The sequence below is a fragment of the Ochotona curzoniae genome, unplaced genomic scaffold (genome assembly GCF_017591425.1).
Source record: "Ochotona curzoniae isolate NIBS_2020 unplaced genomic scaffold, NIBS_Ocur_1.0 contig_4105, whole genome shotgun sequence".
Classification (NCBI taxonomy): Eukaryota; Metazoa; Chordata; class Mammalia; order Lagomorpha; family Ochotonidae; genus Ochotona; species Ochotona curzoniae.
In genome coordinates, this window is record NW_024466129.1 from 1,768,410 (window position 1) to 1,789,183 (window position 20,774).

At 49.8% G+C, this 20,774-nt stretch overlaps 1 protein-coding gene across 1 annotated transcript; it reads left to right on the forward strand.

Annotated features, from left to right (window-relative positions):
* The first annotated feature begins 195 nt into the window (after positions 1 to 195).
* On the forward strand, positions 196 to 20,635 carry DARS2 (aspartyl-tRNA synthetase 2, mitochondrial). The gene is made up of 17 exons (XM_040984279.1): positions 196 to 561; positions 1,114 to 1,213; positions 2,570 to 2,636; positions 3,920 to 4,021; positions 4,369 to 4,464; positions 6,332 to 6,455; positions 7,118 to 7,164; positions 7,744 to 7,850; positions 8,301 to 8,370; positions 9,270 to 9,449; positions 11,417 to 11,524; positions 13,349 to 13,411; positions 16,202 to 16,354; positions 16,880 to 17,098; positions 17,307 to 17,417; positions 18,560 to 18,635; positions 19,942 to 20,635. Exons 1-17 carry the CDS (start codon positions 453 to 455, stop codon positions 20,148 to 20,150), a joined length of 1,941 nt encoding a protein of 646 aa, XP_040840213.1. The 5' UTR covers positions 196 to 452; the 3' UTR covers positions 20,151 to 20,635.
* Positions 20,636 to 20,774: the final 139 nt, after the last annotated feature.

Genomic DNA, 20,774 nt, shown 5'->3' on the forward strand with positions numbered 1-20,774 from the left:
CGCGCCGCTCCTCTCCGCGCGGCGCGGGGCTGCCGCTTCCGAGCGCCGCGAAGCCGCGCCTCCAGGTTTCCGCCAGCAGTACGCATGGCGGCTCGTCCTCCGTTGTGATTGGCCGAGGGCCCTCGTCGTCCAAGTGGGGCGCTGGGTGGACGGAGGGGAAGGGCACGCGTGGGCCGGGGGGTCGCGTCCGTGTGCGGGAGACTGTGAGGGCGAGGCTACCGCGCCGTGTTTTCCGGGCCTGCCGGCGGAAGGCTGACGGGCTCTTTGTCGGGCCCGTGTGGGCGCTGCTGGCCGCAGCCTTGTGACCATTGAGAAGGAGCGTGCGGGGTCCGACCATCCCCGAAAGGCGGGTCGTCGCGCTCCCGGACTCGGACGCGGATGGTGGACGGGGGTCCCTGGCGCCTGGCGCGGTGTGTGCGAGCTGCCTGCTGAGCCCCGGCTGGCCGGCCGACATGTGCTCGGCTTCTGGGCTCGCTCTGCTGTGCAGGGCCCTCTGCAGACCCGTCGGATGGGCTTCTCTGCGCAGGAGTCTGACGCTGAGTGCGGGCCGGAGAACTCCAGGTGACCACGGCACCTGTGCCTGCCCTCCCCGGGCCTCCTGCAAGGGCCAGCTCGGCCGCGATGCCCTCCTGCCTCAGAGTGCAGGGTTAAACTGCCAAGGGCAGCGGGGCACGCCCGTAGATGTAGTCCGCTTGTAGGTGGCAAGGGCGGTGTACCCAGAAAGTCCCTTCACACAATGGAACGCAGTGTTTTCCGGTGTGCAAGGGGCCGTCACACACACTGGATTCTTACTAAAGCCAGTTGCTGCAGCATCAGTCTGTGATAATTCCTGGAACCACGTCTCACGAAAGGAAGAACTGTGCAGCATTTAAAAATAGATCATTGGGATGTGCAGTCAACGCAAACGTGAGATGAACCACAAACTGGCGAAAGTGTGCAATGAGAGGAGTCCCCACTGGCCTTGTGACATTGCCCGGGGACTTGAGCAGTGAGTGGGTGGCTCTGATGCCACGCTCTGTCACTGTATCCATGGCGTTGGGCCTTGGCGTTCTTTCTCAGGAAGCCGCTGATTCTAATAGTGCCTTGAAGCCTCCTCTCTCTCCCTCCCTTTAGAGTTGAACAGCTTTACCGCTCGGACCAACACGTGTGGGGAGCTGCGCTCTTCTCACCTGGGCCAAGACGTCACCCTGTGTGGGTGGATTCAGCACCGGCGGTAAGTCGAGGCACATGGCTGAGGGATGCATGGCGTGTCGTTCCAGGGCTGTTCCAGCTCACACGCAGCCAAAGGTGTGAGCGACTTGTGTAGGACTGTCAGGAGTCACTGAATTTTCAGGTTCGTTCTTGTTTTGAAAGACTCCACTGGTGTCATTTGCAGAAAGTAGGAGTAGCGTCTGTGGATGCCAAAATCAGGAGGCTGCCAGTGGGAGGCTGTGTCGGCGCTGTCGCCCAGCAGAGTGAGACGGTGCCGCCTGGCTAAGTTAGAAAAGTTCCTGTCACCGGAAGTTGGGAATGGGCCCGTGAGCCGGCTGCTTGGGTGTAGCAGCACGGAGGGAAGCAGCTTCCTTTCTTCTGAATGTAGAAAGAAAAGAAGCCTAAGAATGTGGTTCCTGGCAGTCAGAGCCCGTTGTTTGGTGTAGGTCATTTCGGTATTCTAGAACGTACCTGAGTAAGGCATTAATATGAACTCAAGAGATTCCAAGACGCGTGGCTCGTGTGACCCTCCTGACCTGTGGGAATGGCTGTTGCCTCACAGATCTGTGATTTTGGTTCCTGAACCCAAAGTGTGAGGGGGGCTTTCTGTAAGAAATGTCGGTTAAAGCTAAAATAGTGGGACTTCCGGGAAGTTTTCATGATGGAGCTCTCCTGGAATATGTATCTTTTTTAAAGACTTATTTATTTTTATTGAAAAGTCAAATATAGAGAGAGAGGAGGAGAGACAGAGAGAAATATCTTCCATCCAATGATTCACTCCCCAAGTGGCCGCAATAGCTGGTGCTGCGCCAATCAGGAGCCAGGAGCCTCTTCCTGGTCTCCCACGCAGGTGCAGGGTCTCAAGGCTTTGGGCCGTCCTCGACTGCTTTCCCAGGCCACAAGCAGGGAGCTGATGGGAAGCAGGGCCGCTGGGATTAGAACCAGTGTGGGATCCCTGCTCATTCAAGGCGAGGACTTTAGCCGCTAGGCCACATCGCCGGGCCCTCTCATAAAATCTTAAGCCATTGAAACAGTCTTTTCCATCCAGCTGCCTAACGCTGGTAAGCCGTATCACTAGTCAGGCTCGAGGGAGAGGACAGAGAGCAGTGGAGTGCCCCTGCCGCGGCGGTGCCCAGGTCCTGCCCCTGTGTCCCATGTGGGCCCTGGGCTCGGTGCTGCCCTCCGAGGTGGTGGCATGCACCTGGTTTCCTGAGCAAGCACCACTGCCTCCCAGTTGTTGCGACGCCAGGGTCAGGGGTCACAGCTGGAAATGGAGCTCGGATGCAGTCACTTTCATAACTAAACTGAGTGCTTACTCTGAGCTCAGAGGTTTTATTCTAAAAGGTTTATTTTTCTTTTTTTTCCACCCATTTATCAGACAAAATCTCTTCCTGGTCCTGAGAGATTCCTATGGACTGGTACAAGTTGTCATTCCCCAGGATGAGGTAAGGAAAGTTTACTACTGTCAGCTAAAATCACATATGACATTACTAGTCGGATGAGCTAAGTGGTTTAGTACGCTTGAAGGTTTAAATTCCAAAGTTTATTTTTGAGAACTGAAAACTACCATAAGCCGTGTGAAGATGCTTAGAGAAAGGCTTACTTGTAACACATGACGGATGGCAGGCTAATCTGACCCTGATAAGACTGCCTTAAAGGAGGAAAGACCAAAGCCTCGGGAGAATTGTGAGCCCAGAACATGAACACAAAATGTACAGAAAAGGAAATGGAATAGGTAGAGAAGTGTGAATTAGAACTACGCAAACTGTATAGAAGGGTAGTTTTTTGTTATTGTTTTTTCTTTAAAATTTTTCTTTCCAAGCCCATTGCGGTAGCCTGGTAGCTAAAGTCCTCTCCTTGATTGTGCCAGGATCCCATATGGGCTCTGGTTCTAATTCCAGCCACCCCACTTCCCATCCAGCTCCCTGCTTGTGGCCTGGGAAAGCAGTCGAGAATGGCCCAAAGCCTTGGAACCCTGCACTGGTGTGTGAGAGCTGAAAGAAGCTCCTGGCTCTGGATCAGTGCAGCTTCGCCTTTGCGGCCATTTGGGGAGTGAAACAGAATGGAAGATCTTCCTCTCTATATATCTGACTTTCCAATAAAAATAAATAAATCTTTTAAAATAAAAAAGTATATTAAAAAATTGCATCTGTATATCACATTGAATCTGTTAAAAACTTAAAAAAATTTTTTTTAATTAAAGTGACAAAATATTTTTAATATTTGTGCTGCTGAAGTGAGCACATGGCAAAATATTTTTAAAAACAGATCCCTGTGGCTCATTGGCAGTGTTGATTTGGGTTGTGTTAATTTTTGCAAATGTTTATATCCCTGAGATGTGACTCACTGAGGTCTTAACTGGTCAAAGAAACGAAAGGGGCGACCTCTGCAGGACCCCGGCGCGGCACAGCGGCCCGCCCCGCACACTGCCTGCGCCCCAGGGCCGCTGCTAGAGTGAACTGATCCGGACTCGTGCAAGTGACAGTGGCTTCTAATGTCTGTCCGAAACGAATGTGTATTTGCGTTAGTGATGGTGCTCGTTTCCCTAGGAACTCTGGCATTATAGCTTTACCTGCTGTGTTACTTGGCGCAGAGGAGGTGCACGGTACCAGTCTTGTCGTATGGTCCTGGGTAACCCAGGACTTCCTGAGTTAGGACTCTCGGTGTGCTGCGAGTGTGTGTGACTGTCTGCGGCCTCACTGCTTGCCTTGCGCTTCCCCCCCTGCAGTCGGCTGCCTCAGTGAAGAAGGTTTTGTGTGAAGCCCCCGTGGAGTCCGTGGTGCGGGTGTCTGGGACAGTCATTCCCCGGCCTCCAGGACAAGAGAACCCGGTTAGTACCAGAGCACCGGCCGCAGCTCCGTCGGCGTGCACCTGTGCTGTGCACGGGCAGATGGGACGCTGCTGGCCGTCGGGCTTACCTGGGGGCGTTCTACACGTGGAACTACACACTCCAGAATCTTCGCTGCAGACACACACCTGCCTAACCCCAGGCCAAGGCAATTCTTGGTGCTGACAGACACGTGCTGACATTTGTGGGTACGTGAGAATGGCAGTCATTGCTGCAAGTCCGTCTTGTAATGACACACCGTCAGACTGCAGTCTACAATTGGCTTTAGAATCTGAGTTGTCCTCATGTCCTGACAAATCGTTTTTAACTTTTTTTTTCTTTCTCCAAAGAAAATGCCAACAGGTGAGATTGAAATCAAAGTTAAAACAGCTGAAATTCTGAACTCCTGCAAGAAGCTGCCCTTCGAAATTAAGGACTTTGTGAAGGTACCTCCATCTCTGTTTTTAATCAAAAAGGAGTATATGAAAAATGTTGATAGCCAGTAAAGTATTTCAGAGTTTCTTCTATAAAGTTAAACCTTTCATTACAGCAGTGTCATGGATTGTTCTGATTCTGCATTGTTTTTGTTTGTTCAGCTGCGTGGCCAGCACCCTTGTGGGCTCCCGGGAGTGAACGTGGCAGGCAGTGGCTTTACTCGCTGTGCCACAGTGCTGGCCCTCGGTCCGCCATTGTTATAAAATGACTGATTTACTTAGAAAGCAGAACAGTAGAGGGAGATGAGTCATTCACCACTGACTGCCCGCGTGCGCACAGCAGCTGGCGCGGAGCGTGGTGGCCCCGGGCTCCGTCTCCCACCTGGGCAGCTGTGACAGCACCTGCCAGCCAGGGTGTACGGCAGCAGAGGCTGCCCTGGGAGCGGACCCAGGACTCGGTGGGGCCTCCGGGACGGGGGCAGCTTAACCCCTGCCCCAAACGTCCCCTGGTGTGAGGTTCTAATGTGGTGGCAGTCGTTAAGTTTTTGTGGTATCTTGTTTTTTTAATTTGAGACAGAGATAGGGAGAGAGTTCTCCCACCCGCTGGCTCACTTTTCAAATGCCCACAGTTGCCAGAGCTGGGCGTGGTCAGACCCAGGACAGCCCAATCCAGCTCTCCCCTGTAGATGGCAGGAAGCCAGTGAGGCTGCCTTGCTGCTTGGCAGGGTGCACGTTAGCAGGAGCTGACACCCAGACTCGAACCTGTGTGCGCAGACGAGGCCCCCCCGGGGATAGGCACCGTGCCATTCTCCTTACCTGGAGTGTTTTTTTCAGACAGGTTGGAATTTGATTCTGTGTGGAATTAAGACTTGAACAGTTGACTTATTTGAGTTTTTTTGGTTGCTGCTTTTTATTTTGAAATAAGATTCGTATCTGGCTTTGAAATGACCAAGTGGCATAAGGGAGTCTATTTACTCTCTTTTTACTCTTATTCCCAACTGGTTAGGGCCTTCCTTAAAAAAAAAAAAAGGTGTGTGTGTGTGTGTGTGTGTGTGTGTTTGAAAGACAGTGTTACGAAGAGGGAGAGACAAAAATCTTCATTCATTGATTCACCACCCAATTGGCCACAGTGGCCAGGGATGGCTGGGCCGAAGCCACGAGCTTCATCAGGGTCTCCCACCTAGGTGCAGGGGCCCAGGCACTTGGCCACCTTCCGTTGCCTTCCCAGGTAATGCAGCTGAGATCCCAACCAGCACCCCTGTGGCGTGCCAGCTTTGCAGACAAGCAGTTAACCCACTGTGCCACAGCGTCAGAGCCTAGCAGCTGGAGCTCACGGCACTGAGTACACACAGATGGTTTTCAGCTCTGTCAGTTACACACTTGTATACTTCATTTGTAGATGCATTTAATAAGGGATGATTGAATTAGCTATGCAGCCACTTCGTCTTACCTGTCAGTTTCCGATACATGATCCTTTTCATTAGGAAAAGTGTAGAGTTACAGCACTGATGCATATTTCCCCAGGTAAGTTGAGGTGTCAGCATCCATTCAGGTGATAAACTCAGCGTTGTTTTCAAAGGTCTTTGGATTATATGATTTTTTTTTTCAAGGCTGAACTATGAACTTTAATGAATGGGTAAATGTTTAGTAACGTAGGTAAATTTCAGTCAGGGAAAGGTGATGGTAATAATAATGGATAGTAAACCATGTAGAATCTGTAGTAACAGCAAATGTTACTGCTGAAGCTGACGGGGGACTGCGGGCGCACATGGCAGCGGCCTGCCTTCGTGTCCCTTACCCATACAGGCTGGAGACCCCGCGAAAGTTCTGCAGAATTCAAGCAGCATTTCTAAGCACGTTTCTCTGTCGCTTTGCGTAGAAGACGGAAGCGCTCCGCCTGCGGTACCGCTACCTGGACCTGCGCAGCTCGCAGATGCAGCACAACCTGCGCCTGAGGTCGCAGCTCGTCATGAAGATGCGGGAGTACCTGTGTAACCTGCACGGTGAGGGAAGAGCCGGCCACCCCGCAGCTGCGCCCCTGCGCCTCTGCAGAGCCTCCTGGGCGCCCGTGGCTCGGGTATTGTCCCCGGAAGATCAGAATTGACCCGTGGAGAGCAGCTTGTGAAGGAAACGGCTAAGATCCGGTGAGGGAGGGCTTGTCCTGCCCCGAGTGTAGCTGAGGCACCTGCTGCCCCTTGGGTCCCATCGGCGAGGCAGCAGTGCCCGTGCCTGCTTGGCGTGCTCCCTGTCACGTTTCAAAGTAAGAAGGCCCCTTGTTTGTTGCTCTTTATTTGTCTCTTGTTCATTTTGCTTATACGTGATTTGTTGGGCGCTCCGAAAAAGCCTGTGAATTAAACTAAGCATCTCAGTTGGGCCTGGGTTTTCTGTTTTCCTGCCGTGGGTTTTTTGCTATACTCGCAGAGTATCTAAGAAGTCAGAATAGTTCAGTAGACAAGGACCTATGGAACAGTTTAGAATTATTTCCAAAGTTTATCAGCTCTATGAGCACAGTAGGATTCCACAAGAAGCTGTTAGCTCGCTCCTTAGATCCGTAGAACACACCCACGGGATTGACAGTTTATTTCAACCAGAATTCCTATATTGTAGTTGTCCTATTTGGCTAATTCCAAATCCTTGTCTGTTAAATTCTGATGTTTCTTTTTAGGATTTGTAGATGTAGAAACTCCGACACTGTTCAAGAGGACCCCGGGGGTATGTATGTTCCCTCGGCCTGGTAATCATGTGCTACTAGTTTTGAAACTGGACCACTTTGCCTTTTTATTCACTTAGTGCACTTTTATTTTTATCTTATTTGTTGCTCCATTATGATCAAAATAACTAGATTCTTTTTTTTTTTAGAAGTTGTGAACAGCATGTGTCATTATTTTTAGTCCTAATCCTTTGTCTCCCGTGAGTTTCCTTTGCCTGGATGTTTAGAGGTACAACTCACTGAGGAGTAACTCCTTCCACCCAGACCCCGTCTTCACTAACAAAGTTCCCACTTGACTTAGAGAAGCAGTGTTGTTGTATAGGAAATGCACAAAAGTCAGTCAATAACAGAATTGGGAATTCAGTTCAACAAGCGTACATTTAATACCAACTGTATGCAAACAGTTTTTAAAGGCTGTTAGGTGCGAGTCATCAGTGTGTGGGAGTGACTCATGAGTAACAAATTCTCTCTGTTTTGAGAACTTTTGTTTCATTAACTTCCTTGATAAGGTGTTATACAATTATACCTTGTTTCTTTTTGTTTTTAATGATGCCTCTCTTCTCCCCGGCTCTCTTTGGAAGGGTGCCAAAGAATTTTTAGTGCCATCCAGGGAACCCGGAAGGTTTTATTCCCTCCCTCAGAGTCCCCAGCAGTTTAAGCAGCTTCTGATGATCGGCGGTTTTGACAGGTGAGAGGAAGCAGGCAGCCTCTGGCTCCCTAACATTAGAGAACTAAGTAACTTCAGAGGTTACTTACAAAATACCCTGGGGCCTGGCGTGGGAGCCTGGGGGCGAAATCCTCACCTTGCAAGCCCTGGAATCCCCTGTGGGTGTCACTTCACATCCCGCTGCCCCACTTCCCACCAAGCTCTCTGCTGTGGCCTGGGAAAGCAGTAGGGGACGGCCCAAAGCCTTGGGAGTCTGCACCCGCGTGGGGGACCTGGAGAAGCTCCTGGCTTCGGATGGGCTCTCTGGCCGTTGTGGCCACTTGAGGAGTGAACCAGCAGGTGGAAGATCTTTGTTTCTGTTTCTTCTCTTTTCCACAAATCTGATCTACCTTTCCAGTCAATAATAATAATAATAATAAAGCATGTGTCTTCCTGCAGTCGTCCCCGAGTTAACACTGTTTTCAATTCTAGGTATTTTCAAGTTGCTCGATGTTACCGAGATGAAGGTTCAAGACCAGACAGACAGCCTGAGTTTACTCAGGTACTGAGTCACATTCACTAGGCCATGATGAACGCAGGCTGATCACAGCTGAGTGTTTCAAGATCAAGAGAGTATTTGGTCTACTTCACCTCCCATTACATCTTATCTGTTGGATATTTAAACTAACATACCTTTGCACGGCTAATTAATGCTTTTTAAAATCCATTTCATAAAGACTAGTTATCCATTGAGGAATTCTAGGCATTCCTGTAAGGCTTTTATTATTATTATTATTATTTAATGTTTATTTTCTGCTTATTTTTCTTAGAGATTTTAAAAATTTATTCGAAATAAAAATAAAGAGAAAAACGGAAGAGTTCTTTTAGCTGGTTCACTCCAGTGGCCATAATAACCAGGACTGGGCCAGGCCAGTGTCAGGAGATCCTTGCACGTCTCTTACGTGGGTGACCGTCCTCTGCTGCTTTCACCGGCATGTTGGCGAGGAGCTGGGCCCACACCTGTGCGCATGCGCTGCTAGCTCCGCACGCCTCGGCTTAGGGTGCTGCACAGCCTCGGCCCTCCTACGGTGCTTTAATGTTCATGCTATGACAGGGTTCTTAAATCTCTCGAGTATAAAGAACTAGTCATTCTGTATGTTGGTAGTTATCTAATCTGTGGACTTACCAAAGTCCTTAAGGTTTGGTGTCTGTATATAAAAATGTGTTGTTGGACGTGGAGAAGTACAGCAGTCCTGAGGTGGCCTGCCAGGAGCGCTTGTGGGAACGAAGCAGTTACTGTGTGTCAGACGCTGCTAATGCCCGACACGCAGATTTATCACCCAGATGTGCAGTAAGCGTTCTCTGTACGCAGCCTGTGCAGAATCCCTTCGGACGTACGAGCAGAAAAAGGCCTGTGTGGTGGCTGCCACAGTTAGTTCCTGTGTGTTACTTTGGTTTCAGATTGACATAGAGATGTCCTTTGTGGAGCAGGCCGGGATCCAGCGTTTAGTCGAAGGCTTGCTGCAGTACTGCTGGCCCGGCGGCCGAGCTGCGCTGGAGGCTCCCTTCCCGTGCATGTCTTACGCCGAGGCTTTGGCCACGTATGGAACTGACAAACCTGACACTCGCTTTGGGATGAAGGTACTCCTGCTTCCAGGACTCCACCCCCACAGCACTGCATCCTCTCACACCAGTCTGCAAGTTGCCAGTGTTACAAAGTGTTACATCATAGTTTTGCTGTCACCTTTGTTGTTGTTGTGATAACAGGAGGGAATAACAGTGCTTTAGTGTTATAATTTTTGCTATCTGCTGTGTTCCAAAAAGTTTTTTGATTATAGTACTTAACAAGCTTTTAAGGATATTCATTCCCTTTTATTTAGATTTTCTAATTGATTTAATTTTTATTTCTATTTGAAAGGTAGAGTTAGAGAGAGAAGGGGAACAGAGAGGGTGCTTTCCATCTGCTGGTTCACTCCCCAAATGACCACAAAGGCGGGACCTGACGTCAGGACCCAGGAGCTGCTGCTGGGTCTCCCACATGGGTGCGGGGACCCAAGGACCTTGCCCAGGCCACTGGCAGAGGCCGCACCCACTAGGCTACAGTTCCCCTCTTTTTGTAGGTTTGTTAATTTTTGTTTGTTTGTTTGTTTTTCTTGTTTTACTTAAAATGGTGCTAAGAAGGCAAATGATTAAGAATTTCCTTTTGCATAATCTATGAAGAGCGTAAACATGTGAGAATGTTCATTCAGGGTTTTTTCTTATTTATTTGAGACAGAAAATAGGTCTTCCTTGCACTGTTCCCTCCTCGAATGCCTGCGTTGGCTGGGCTGGGTCAGGCCCGTCGTGGAAACTGGGAATGCAGTGTGGGTCTCTTGGGGGTCACTGGCACTGCCAGCTCCCCAAGTTTCTATGGTGGGGATGCTGAGTCAACCTGGGCACTTTGGGACCGCATGCCTGCTCCCTGTTCAAATCAGTATTAATACCTATCAACATTGAGGGTGGAAGCTGAGCAGTCTCATCATCAGGAATCCCAGTATTTGCTCTTAGAGCGTAGTATCCCTTGATTCTATAATGACATTTCTGTATCGCATTCCTTAGCATAAATCACTTACAGACTGATTTCTGCTCTAGGAATGATTGGTGCTCAGATTTAAAATGAAAAATATATGCAAAATAAATAACAGCTTACCCATAGCTACTAACTTCACTGTTTCTTTATGCTGCTGAATGATGCAGTAAATCTTTTTAAGTTTTGTTTTTGTTTCTTAATTTGAAAGGTAGGTAGGGGTAGAGAGAAGAGACAGATCGTCCATCTGCTGGTTCCCTCCCCAAACAGACACAAAGGCCAGTGCTGGGCCAGACTGGATCCAGGACCCCGAGCACTGGGCCATCTTGCTCTGCTTTCCCGGGCACGTTAGCAGGGAACTAGATGGGAAGCAGAGCAGCCAGGGCTCGAACCAAAGCTTGTATGGGCTGTTGGCATCACAGCTGCCAGCTTAGCTTGCTGAGCCACGACACCTGTCATTTAGTGCCAAGCCTCCTGGGCAGTTACTTCTGTGTCTGTGCCATGAGACGGCACATCATCTGTTAAATGGGGACAATCGGAGTGTCCTGCTGCCTGCACATTAAACCCGTGGGTGTACCTGAGTGTGTCTGTCCTGAGGACCTAGGGAGACATTCCGGAATCTAGCAAGACCTGTTCTTTTTTTTAAGATAGGTTTTCTTTGAAAGGCAGAGTGACAGAGAAAGGGAAAGAGACGTGTTTCATCCACTCGTTCACTCCCCAGGGGGATTAGACCAGGCCGAAGCCAGAGCCTGGAATTCCGTCCGATTCTCCCCGTGGGTGGCAGAGGCTATCCAGACACTGGGGCTGTCTGTGCCTTTCCCAGGCATTCACAGGGAGGTGGATAGGATGCCGAGTATCAGGCACCTGAACCAGTTTTGCTATGCGAAGGATGGCAGCATGACAGTGGCTTTACTCCACTGCAGTGAGTCCGCTGCACCACAGTACCGGCCCCATTCCCTTCTGTTACAGTCTTACTCGTAAAAGGCTTTAACGTAAAAATTATCTCAGTTTAGTTAATTGTTTTTGTTAACCCATTTTCCAGATTGTAGATCTCAGCAGTGTGTTCAGAAGCACAGAGGTTCGACTCCTTCAAGATGCACTGAATAAGCCCCAAGGAACTGTCCGGGCCATCCGTGTCCCTGAAGGAGCAGTGAGTAGACACGGCTCGCTCTTCTCTGAAATCGATGTGGGGAGGTGCATGTGTTAAACAGGGACACACTTCAACTTCAGAAAGGACGGTTCTGTTTATTTACAAATGCGCGTTCTATGTGAAGCCTATCAGTGTCCCTAAAACTCACACGAGAACAGTAAAATTTTACCAATCTCAGTTTTCTTTCAAAGTCCACAGCGTTTTTTGCTTTTAAGTAATGCTACAGTGTACTGCCATACCTCACTGGGGATATCTTGGTTGGAAACACGAACATAAAATAGTAGCCACTGTTCTCTCTCTAGCCCCAGTTTATCCAGAAGCTTGGAGTCCCATGTGAGCACAGCCCTGGCACGATTCTTGGTCTTAGTTAAGGAAGTGGAGGAAGAGTGAGGGAGGAGAGTCGTGGACTCGGAGGTGCTGGAACATGTCATCTTTCTGTACTTAATCCACCTGCTGAAGTAACTTTTAAGGGCTGCTCCAGTACCGTTTGAAGAAGACCGCTGTTTTGGATATATATGCATATTAATTTGTTCAGGATGGGTGTGAGAATACAACTTAGGACTTTTCCCTCACTTCCATGTTCAGTGCCCATACTCCAGTCCAAATATAGCAGATGTGTTTGGGTACACTGGGTCCGTATGGTCCAACACACTGCCATTGATTATTTATTAAGATTTATATATTGTTTCATTGGAAAGGCAGACTTCCAGAGAGGAGAGACAGAGGGAAAGATCTTCCATATCCACTGGTTCACTCTCCAAGTGGCCACAATGGCCAGCTCAAAGCCAGTGTGAAGCCAGGAGCCTCCTCCAGGTCGCCCATGTGGGTGCAGGGGCGCAAGGCCCTGTGCTGTCCTCCACTGCTTTCCTAGGCCATTAGCAGGGAGCTGGAAGAAAAGTGGAATAGCCAGCACATGAACCAGCGTCCATCTGGAGTCCCAGTGCTTGCAGGGGAGGATGAGCCTGCTGCGCCGTCTTGAGGGGCCCTACTTCATCTAGATTATGTCTCTGCAAGTCAATAGAACTATGAGATTGCAAATTAAAACTTCACTGTTTTGGGCCCGGCACGGTGGAGCAGTGGTTAAGGTCCTCACCTTGCACGCCCAAGATCCCATATGGGCACCGGTTCTAATCCCGGCAGCCCTGCTTCCCATCCAGCTCCCTGCCTGTGGCCCGGGAAAGCAGTCGAGGACGGCCCAAAGCTTTGGGACCCTGCACCCATGTGGGAGACCTGGAAGAGGCTCCTGGCTTTGGATCGGCACAGCATCGGCCATTGTGCTCACTTGAGGAGTGAATCATCGGACGGAAGATCTTCCTCTCTGTCTCTCCTCTCTGTATATCCGCCTTTCCAATAAAAATAAAATAAATATTAAAAAAAAAAAAATTCACCATTGTATACCTTACATACAGAAATGCCCCATCAATACAGTTACTGTGGTAACTATAATGTCACCCATAAAAAAGCGTTGAGATCATTTAGAAAAAGTAAAATTCAAGAATTATTAAGAACTCGAAATACATCAAATTCTGCATCTTAATTGAGCTAAAAGTAGTAGTTTTTCTTTTGTAATTCAGTTGTAGGCTCATTTGGAACATTTATTCTCTGTCGCATTTTCAGGGCCTTGTTTGAAATGGTTGGGATCTGCGTAATGGGGCAGTAGCAAGTCCCGTGAGGAGCTTTAGGACTATGTCCTTGCAAAGCTGGGATTAAATTTATGTTAAATCCTATTGTGACGGGAAGACACAAGCTTTATGTTCCATTTGCTACTCTAAACTCTTAGGAATCTAAGTGCTGAATTGACGAGTTCACTTTTTCTTTCACCAGAAATACTTAAAAAGAAAAGACATTGAGTCCATTAGGAAATTGGCAGCTGACCACTTTAATCAGGTGAGTTTTTAGAACAGTTTTCTTTTGGGTGTTCAGTATTCTTAATGATTGCATGAGCTCTCAAGCTGGGGTGTGTGTGTGTTATTTATAATGTTAGTGTATTTATTGAAAGGCAGAGCAACTGAGAAAGAAAGCGATCTTCCTGTTGGGTTGACTCCACGGATGCCTGCTGAGAGCCGGGCTAAGCCAGAATCAGGAGCTCGGTCCTGGTGTCTGACGTGGGTCCAGGGGCCGTTGTCCCCTGCCTTCCCATGAATATGGAGAGGAAGCTGCATTGGAGGTGAAATAGCCAGGATTCAAACCAGCACCCTGACAGCAGATGTGGACGCCGCAAGCAGCAGTTTAATGCACTGTATCACAAGTTTTTGGGATACTTGTTTTTGCTTCTTTGTGAGGATAAATTTTCTTTTTTTTTGTAAAGCAGACTTTAAAGAGAGAAGGACAGACAGAAAGATTTTCAATCTGCTGGTTCACTCCCCAAGTAGCTACAATATCCAGAACTGAGCCAGTGCGAAGCCAAGAGCTAGGAGCTTCCTCCCGCATGGATGCAGGGTCCCAAGGCTTTGGGCCATCCTCTGCCTAGCTAAGCCACAGGCAGGGAGCTGGAGGGGAAGTGGAGCAGCTGGAACACAAATTGCAGGCAGATGATTCATATCAGCCCCAGTTAAAGCACCTGTTATTTCAAATCATTCTTTGGCTTTTCTTCTGCTCATGTTTTTTAAGATTTTTTTTTTTTAATTGGAAAGTCAGACTTACAGAGAAAGGGAGAGATAGAGAGAGAGAGATCTTCTATCCATTGGTTCACCACCCATGTGGCCACAACAGCCAGAGGGAATCTGATCCGGAGCCAGGAGCCTCTGTTGGGTCTCCCACACGGGTGCAGGTCCCAAGGCTTTGGGCCGTACTCCACCGCTTTCCCAGGCCACAAGCAGGGAGCTGGATGGGACACGAACCACTGCCCATATGGGATTCCGGCATATGCAAGGAATAGCTACTAGGTTACTGTGCAGGGCCCCTTGTGTTCATTTGTAGAGTGTGATTCTGAGACGTCAGCCTGAACAACCTACATCAGCATTAAGTAGAATGGGAGGAGAGGTATTTGGCATCACTCCTGCATTCCATACAGAGGGCCTGGGTTCAGATCCCACCCCGCCTTCCTGCTGAGATGCTCCTGGGATCTAAGCTGTCCGTGTGGCAGACTGGCTTGTCCCAGCTCCTGGGCTCACAGGGCGTCACGGCCTTGTGGAATGAGCGTGCACCCAGGTCTTCTGCAGCTCTGGCATCTGGCTGCAGCTTCCTGCTGATTTCGGGCCTGGAGGGCAGCATCATGCCCAGCAGGTGTGTTCCCATCCGTGCGAGAGCCCTGCACCGAGTTCACGGATCTTTTGTGGCTCAGCTGAGCATGTCTCGGGCGCTGGGGAGTGAAGCAACAGATGGGAGTTGCTCTGCCTCTCAAAAATAAAGGACAGTTGTCTGGCCTTGTGACTGAAACACCCCACCACACGTCAGTGCGTGGGTTCAGTGCCTGAATGGGACTCCTGAGCACAGCTTGCTGGATGGAGTGCTCGCCTCCCAGCCGGGGCCTGGCCGCTGTGGACGTGGGCCAGCTGAGCCAGTGACCGGGCTGTGAGTGCTCCCCTCCAGACCAAGTTAGGAAGATGAATAGATCTGACGTGTGCGAGGGTGACGTCATTGCCCCGTGCTGTTTTTGAGTCTGAATCTGCCTTTGGCAGAGTTTGTGTTCTTGGCCTAGTGCACGGTAATCCTAAGATAGAGAACCAGACTAAGTAAACAGTGGTTAAGAAGTTGAATTACTTATCCAAAAGGCAAAGTACAGAAAAAGCATTCTTTGTCTTTTTTTGTTTTTCTTAAATTTATTTTTATTTGGAAGGAAAATCACAAAAAGAGAGAGGTCTTCTATTTGCTAGTTTTTGTTTGTTTTAATGCTGCAGTTTGTTTAATCTTGGGCAGTTTTTAGTTGTCTGTATGTATTTAAGAAAGGCTTTTTCTAAAAAAATTTTTGTTTTTACGTGTCTGAAAGGCAGGATTACAGAGATCTTCTCTGCTGGTTCATTCCCCCAAGTGACTATAACAGCCAGGAATCATCAGGCTGAGTGAAGCTTAGGGCTAGGAGCCTCTTCCAGGTCTCCCATGTGGGTGCAGGCCCAGGACCCAGGCCATCCTCCCCTGCTTTCCCAGATGCATTTTAGGGAGCTGGATTAGAAATGGGACAGCCAGGACTTGAACTGGCACCTTTATGGGACACTAGCAGTGCAGGCTGTGGCTTAATCTATATTGCCATCGTGCTGGGCCCTAAAAAAGGCATTTTCAAAGCTGCTTGGTAGCACAGGGCCCATGGATGGACTTTACAGGTGGTCAGCTTTAATTGTAGGTGCACAGCAAGGACCCTGGCTGCCACGCGGGGCAAAGCGCAGGAGTGCCACGCCTCTCCAGCACCCTGGAGGGTAAGATCGGCTCCTTGGCTTCTTTGTCCTAACTTTTTTGAGAAGTAGACAGAGACACCTCCCGTTTTTGATTCTTAAATCTTTGCAACAGCTAGAACCAAGCGAGGCCAAAACCAGGAGCCAGTTGTTTAATCCAGGTCCCCAGGTTCTCGCAGTCACCTGCCTCTTCCTGCGGCACGCAGTAGCAGGAAGCTAGCCTTGCCAGCACACGCAGCTCTGGAGTGCAGTCACTCCAGTGTGGGATACGTGCGTCATTTCTTGGCCAAACATGCACACACCCCAAATTCTACTTTTCTAGAAAAACATAAGTCTTTCTCAATCGCAGGAAGTCTTACCTGTATTTCTGAACGCCAATACAAGCTGGAATTCTCCAGTAGCCCGATTTATAATGGAGGAACAAGGATTGGAAGTAATCAGACTAATGGAGGTCCAGGAGGAAGATGTGATCTTCCTAACTGCTGGAGAACAGAAGACATCGGTAAGAAAAATTACCATTAAACGTGTGTTGCTGATGTTGAATAATGTCTGGCTTCTCGTGTACGTACCGCATATGTGAAATGGGACTGCTGTGCGTAACTCGTAGTGCAAGCAAGTATCTTCCGGGACTTTTATACCTTTTTCCTGTCAGCTTCTCACTTGTGTTGGCATTGTTCCCTCAGATGAGTTCTAGTTAGAACAACAACTTGGGTAGAGGGTTGTTAATTGCACAGCCGGGAAAAAAAAAAATGTCCATTATCAGAATTTTGAAGATGAAGACATGTGGTAGTCGCATGTTTGTGCGTGATGCTTTGCTAAGGATGCGGAGGGAGAGCGCTGCAGCCCTGCGCCCCTGGGTCGAGGCCAGCCGTGTCCGCAGGGGCAGCAGCCAACAGGCTCTGGCCCGCTCTGCAGGACTCAGCCTCAGGGAGCTGCTCCCTGGCCGCTCCTCTATCCGGATGGCCTGGCCTCAGCACCCAGGGTTCCAGTGAACCACCCACTCTGCATTTGTGTCTTCTGCTCGCAGTGCTCTTTGCTGGGGAGACTGCGGCTGGAATGTGCTGACCTGTTAGAAACGAGAGGAGTGGTGCTGCGCGACCCGGCTCTCTTCTCTTTCCTGTGGGTGGTGGATTTCCCACTGTTCCTTCCCAAGGAGGAAAATCCCGGAGAGCTGGAATCAGCCCACCACCCGTTCACCGCCCCCCACCCCGACGACATCCACCTGCTCTACACTGAGCCCGAAAAGGTACCAGGACTGTTTCCGGGTGGCAGGGAATGTGTGAAGTCAGGGAAAGAACTGAACATCGCAGTCTCAAGGGAGATGGGATCCTGTTCTGGACGCCCCCGAAGAAAAGAGCCAGTGGTTCCTGCGTTGTCCTTATGTGCAGGCTGCAGTGTGTTCCAGCTTTAGAGCAGAGGTTGTGGCTAACATGCCGGCCCTGTGGCCCCTCTAGGTGCGCAGCCAGCACTATGACTTGGTTCTAAACGGCAGTGAGGTGGGCGGTGGCTCTATCCGGATCCACGACGCGGAGCTGCAGCAGTACGTGCTGGCAACGCTGCTGAAGGTAAGGCCGCACCTGCCCTCAGCTGTCAGAACTGGTCAGCTTCTCTTTGTGCCTGTAGCGTGAGACTTGAGGAAGGGAATGTGGCCGTGTGTGAGTGCTTTCCGTGTGCTGGGTGCTCCCTGCAGCTCCCGACAGCTCATCCTCACACCTGACCTGGAGCACACAGGTACCCAGGCAGCTCAGTGAGCTTGCCCAGAGTCACACGTCACACAGAAGTAGGACTATCCCGGGCTTCCGACCTCTGCGCTTCTCAAACACAAAGCTGCCTTCCAGATTGCACAGTGTTAGAGAAAGGGACTTGAAAAGCTGTGTGTTACTTTATAGGTTACTGCATTAGCTGTATTTATGGTATATATTAATGGTGGCAAGTGGAGTAATTGGGATTTTATAAAGAAAGCGCCTAGATGTGCACACACCCACCAGTGTGTAGTTTGTTGGCGATTCTCTAGAAGGCTCGAGTAGGCTCCAGAATGAACAGGTCATTGTCTGGGTTAGCTAGCAAGGCTGTGGGACTGAAGGATTCAAAACGTTAGACACTCCCCTTCATTTTAATCGTCCAGTTTGTTATCTTTTCCCCTCTGCTGCATCAAAGCCGCCGCTCGGGGGCGCCAGGCGTCTCCTGGGCGTCATTGCGAAGCTTCAAGCATAGTGCAGTCCGCTTCCCTGCGCCCAGGGATTCGTGCCCTGTTGCACGTTAAAACACAGCAACCTAGAAAGCATTCAAACCACAGTGTTGCGTGGTCCCATGCCAAGCTCACTGGGAAGCTGCCCCTTTGCTCCTGACCTGTAGTCTGCTTGGCCAGGCTGCCCCGCCGCACTCAGTCACCAGCTCCAGGGCTTCTTCTCGGCCCTCGTTCTCTCCTGCCCCCCAGCAGGACCTCCCTGACGCTGGTGCCCGCGGGGCCCACCTGCCTGCCTGGGACCCCTGCAGTAGTAGCTGCATGTGCCAAGTAGCAGGAGTCTTGCTACCTGTTGTCATCATCTTTTCCCAATGATAAAGCCCTTGAAACTGCATTTTTGGCATTTTCCTGATGAATTACTAAGTCACGTTGAGTTTTTCGCATTCAGTCTTATGTTTTTGAGTGAATGGCGCTCAGTGACCTTCAGTCTGTATTTAAATTGAATTATCTTGTGAATTTCAGGAAGATGTGAAATTGCTGTCCCATCTACTCCAGGCTCTGGAGTACGGTGCACCCCCTCATGGAGGAATTGCCTTAGGTAAGCAACTTGTCTTGTTATTTGCTTGTTGATTTATTTGAAAGGCAGAGTTAGAGAGAGACACGTTCCACTGTTGGTTCCCTTCCCCAGTGGCCGCACCAGTCAGGGGCCTGAGGACTCGGGCCGGCCTCCACTGCCTCCCCAGCCATCAGCAGGGAGCTGGACGGGAGGTGGAGCAGCCCTTAGCGGGGAGCTTCATCCACTATGTCATGGCGCTGACATTAACTTTATGCATTTATTTCAGTATTGTGTTTTTTTAAATATGTATGTCACCACTTAATAAAGACAAAAGTAAAATTTACATCTGAAAGGTTTTTCTAATAGAATAAAACTTCAGAATCTCCAGCCAATACTGTTGCTGCTTGGAGCATGCACTGCTCAAGGGCATCCAGCTTGGAGGAAACAGGAGCGTGGCCGTGCCTGCTGCTTGCCAGGGTTATCCTCTTTGCTGCCCTTATCACTCAGGGAAGAATGAGAAGTGCCAGGAAGCCCTCCTAGACTGCAGGCTGGGCTGCTACAAGCAGGACTTTGTGCAGCTGCCTGCAGGGCACTGAGTATCTTGTTCAATCTGTGGTAGGGCTTTTAGTAAATTCCTGCTTAAGACATCACTAATTGGACCCAGCACGGTAGCCTAGTAGCTTAAGTCCTTAACTTGCATGCGCCAGAATCCCATATGGGTGCCAGTTTGAGTCCTTGCTGCCCCACTTCCCTTCCAAATCCCTGCTTGTGGCCTGGGAAAGCAGTCGAGGATGGCCCAAAGCTCTGGGACCCTGCACCTGGAAGAGGCTCCTAGCTTTGGATCAGCTCAGCTCTGGCCGTTGCAGCCATCTGGGGAGTTTACCAACAGGTGAAAGATCTTTCTGTCTCTCTTTTTCTCCGTAAGTCTGACTTTCCAATAAAAATAAGTAAATCTTTAAAATAAATGAACAAAAGAACTCCCTGACTTTGGTGGCAGTTAGTCATGGCAGCTGACTAACTGAGCGCTGTCCCAGAATGAGACAGAAAAGAATCAAACAAAATTCTGTCTGCTTGTGATTTTTTAAGTATTCTTGATTTGAAGCGTTGTGTATCTCGGGTCAGTTTTGTGGGTGTTGCTGACGGGGCAGGTGTTTGGAGAGTCCCTGGGTTTGGTTCCCGGTCCCTGCTCCTGCCGGGACGGCTCAGGGAGTCAGAGGCCTGCGGAGTGAGCCATCAGATGAGGGTGCCGTCTGCTCCCCGCAGGTCAGCAGCAAGGAGCACAGCCCCGTGCAGCCCTTCCCAGCATCCACTGCACTTGTCGGCTGGTAACTTTGTGCTCTACTCACAGGGCTAGACAGGCTGATGTGCCTTGTCACCGGAGCTGCAAGCATCAGAGACGTCATAGCCTTCCCCAAGTCCTTCCGGGGACATGACCTCATGAGCGGGGCCCCGGACTGCGTCCCTCCTGAGGAACTCGAGCCCTATCACGTCCGAGTCTCGTGGCCAGCAGACTCGGCCGAGAACTCAGCCAGCCAGCCACAGCACCAAGAAAGTTGAGCGTTTGCACTTGGTCCTCTTTGCTCCTCCCACGGCTGCGATCCCACCCAGAGGGCTGGCACGAGCGACAGTCAGCTGAAGGAGTCAGACAGCGTTCTTCACGGTGAAGAAGCAAAAGTTCCTGGATTCTGACTTGATAACACGCACCGTTGGAATGTTTTGGTAGGAACCTCATCAAAGTTCCTTCACTCGTGAAAGACAGTTCTCGCTTGGAGTGATGTAACGAATGGCCTAGTGTTTTCTGATTATCTTCTTCATATCCAGATATTCACTAGAACAGATGTGGTCAGATAACATGGGAATATGTCTGTTAGATTGATGAAGGATCATAAATCAGACTTTATACCGACATTTCAGCTGCCAATGTAATACAGAATACAAAGCCTGGCTGAACTGCCAGTCAGGAAATACTCAGTGTTTCATCCTGATCACGTTATTTTCCCTTCCTTCCTGCTTTTGTAAAACGTACATAACTTGCCTTCTGCAGGACAAGGGGCGAGAGCTGGGACTGGGGCAGGGATGCACCTGGCCAGGCTGGGCCGCAGCACCCACCAGCTCCCCGGCTAGACCAGGAGGCTCAGTCCCCGACCTGAGGGAAACTCATAGGCGTATGGTCCAGTCTCG

Coding starts and splice junctions, on each gene's coding strand:
- DARS2 (XM_040984279.1), top strand. CDS start 453: ATGTGCTCGGCTTCTGGGCTCGCTCTGCTGTGCAGGGCCCTCTGCAGA. Junction 7,851..8,300: donor ATGATCGGCGGTTTTGACAG/GTGAGAGGAAGC, acceptor TTTCAATTCTAG/GTATTTTCAAGTTGCTCGAT. Junction 17,099..17,306: donor TCTACACTGAGCCCGAAAAG/GTACCAGGACTG, acceptor TGGCCCCTCTAG/GTGCGCAGCCAGCACTATGA.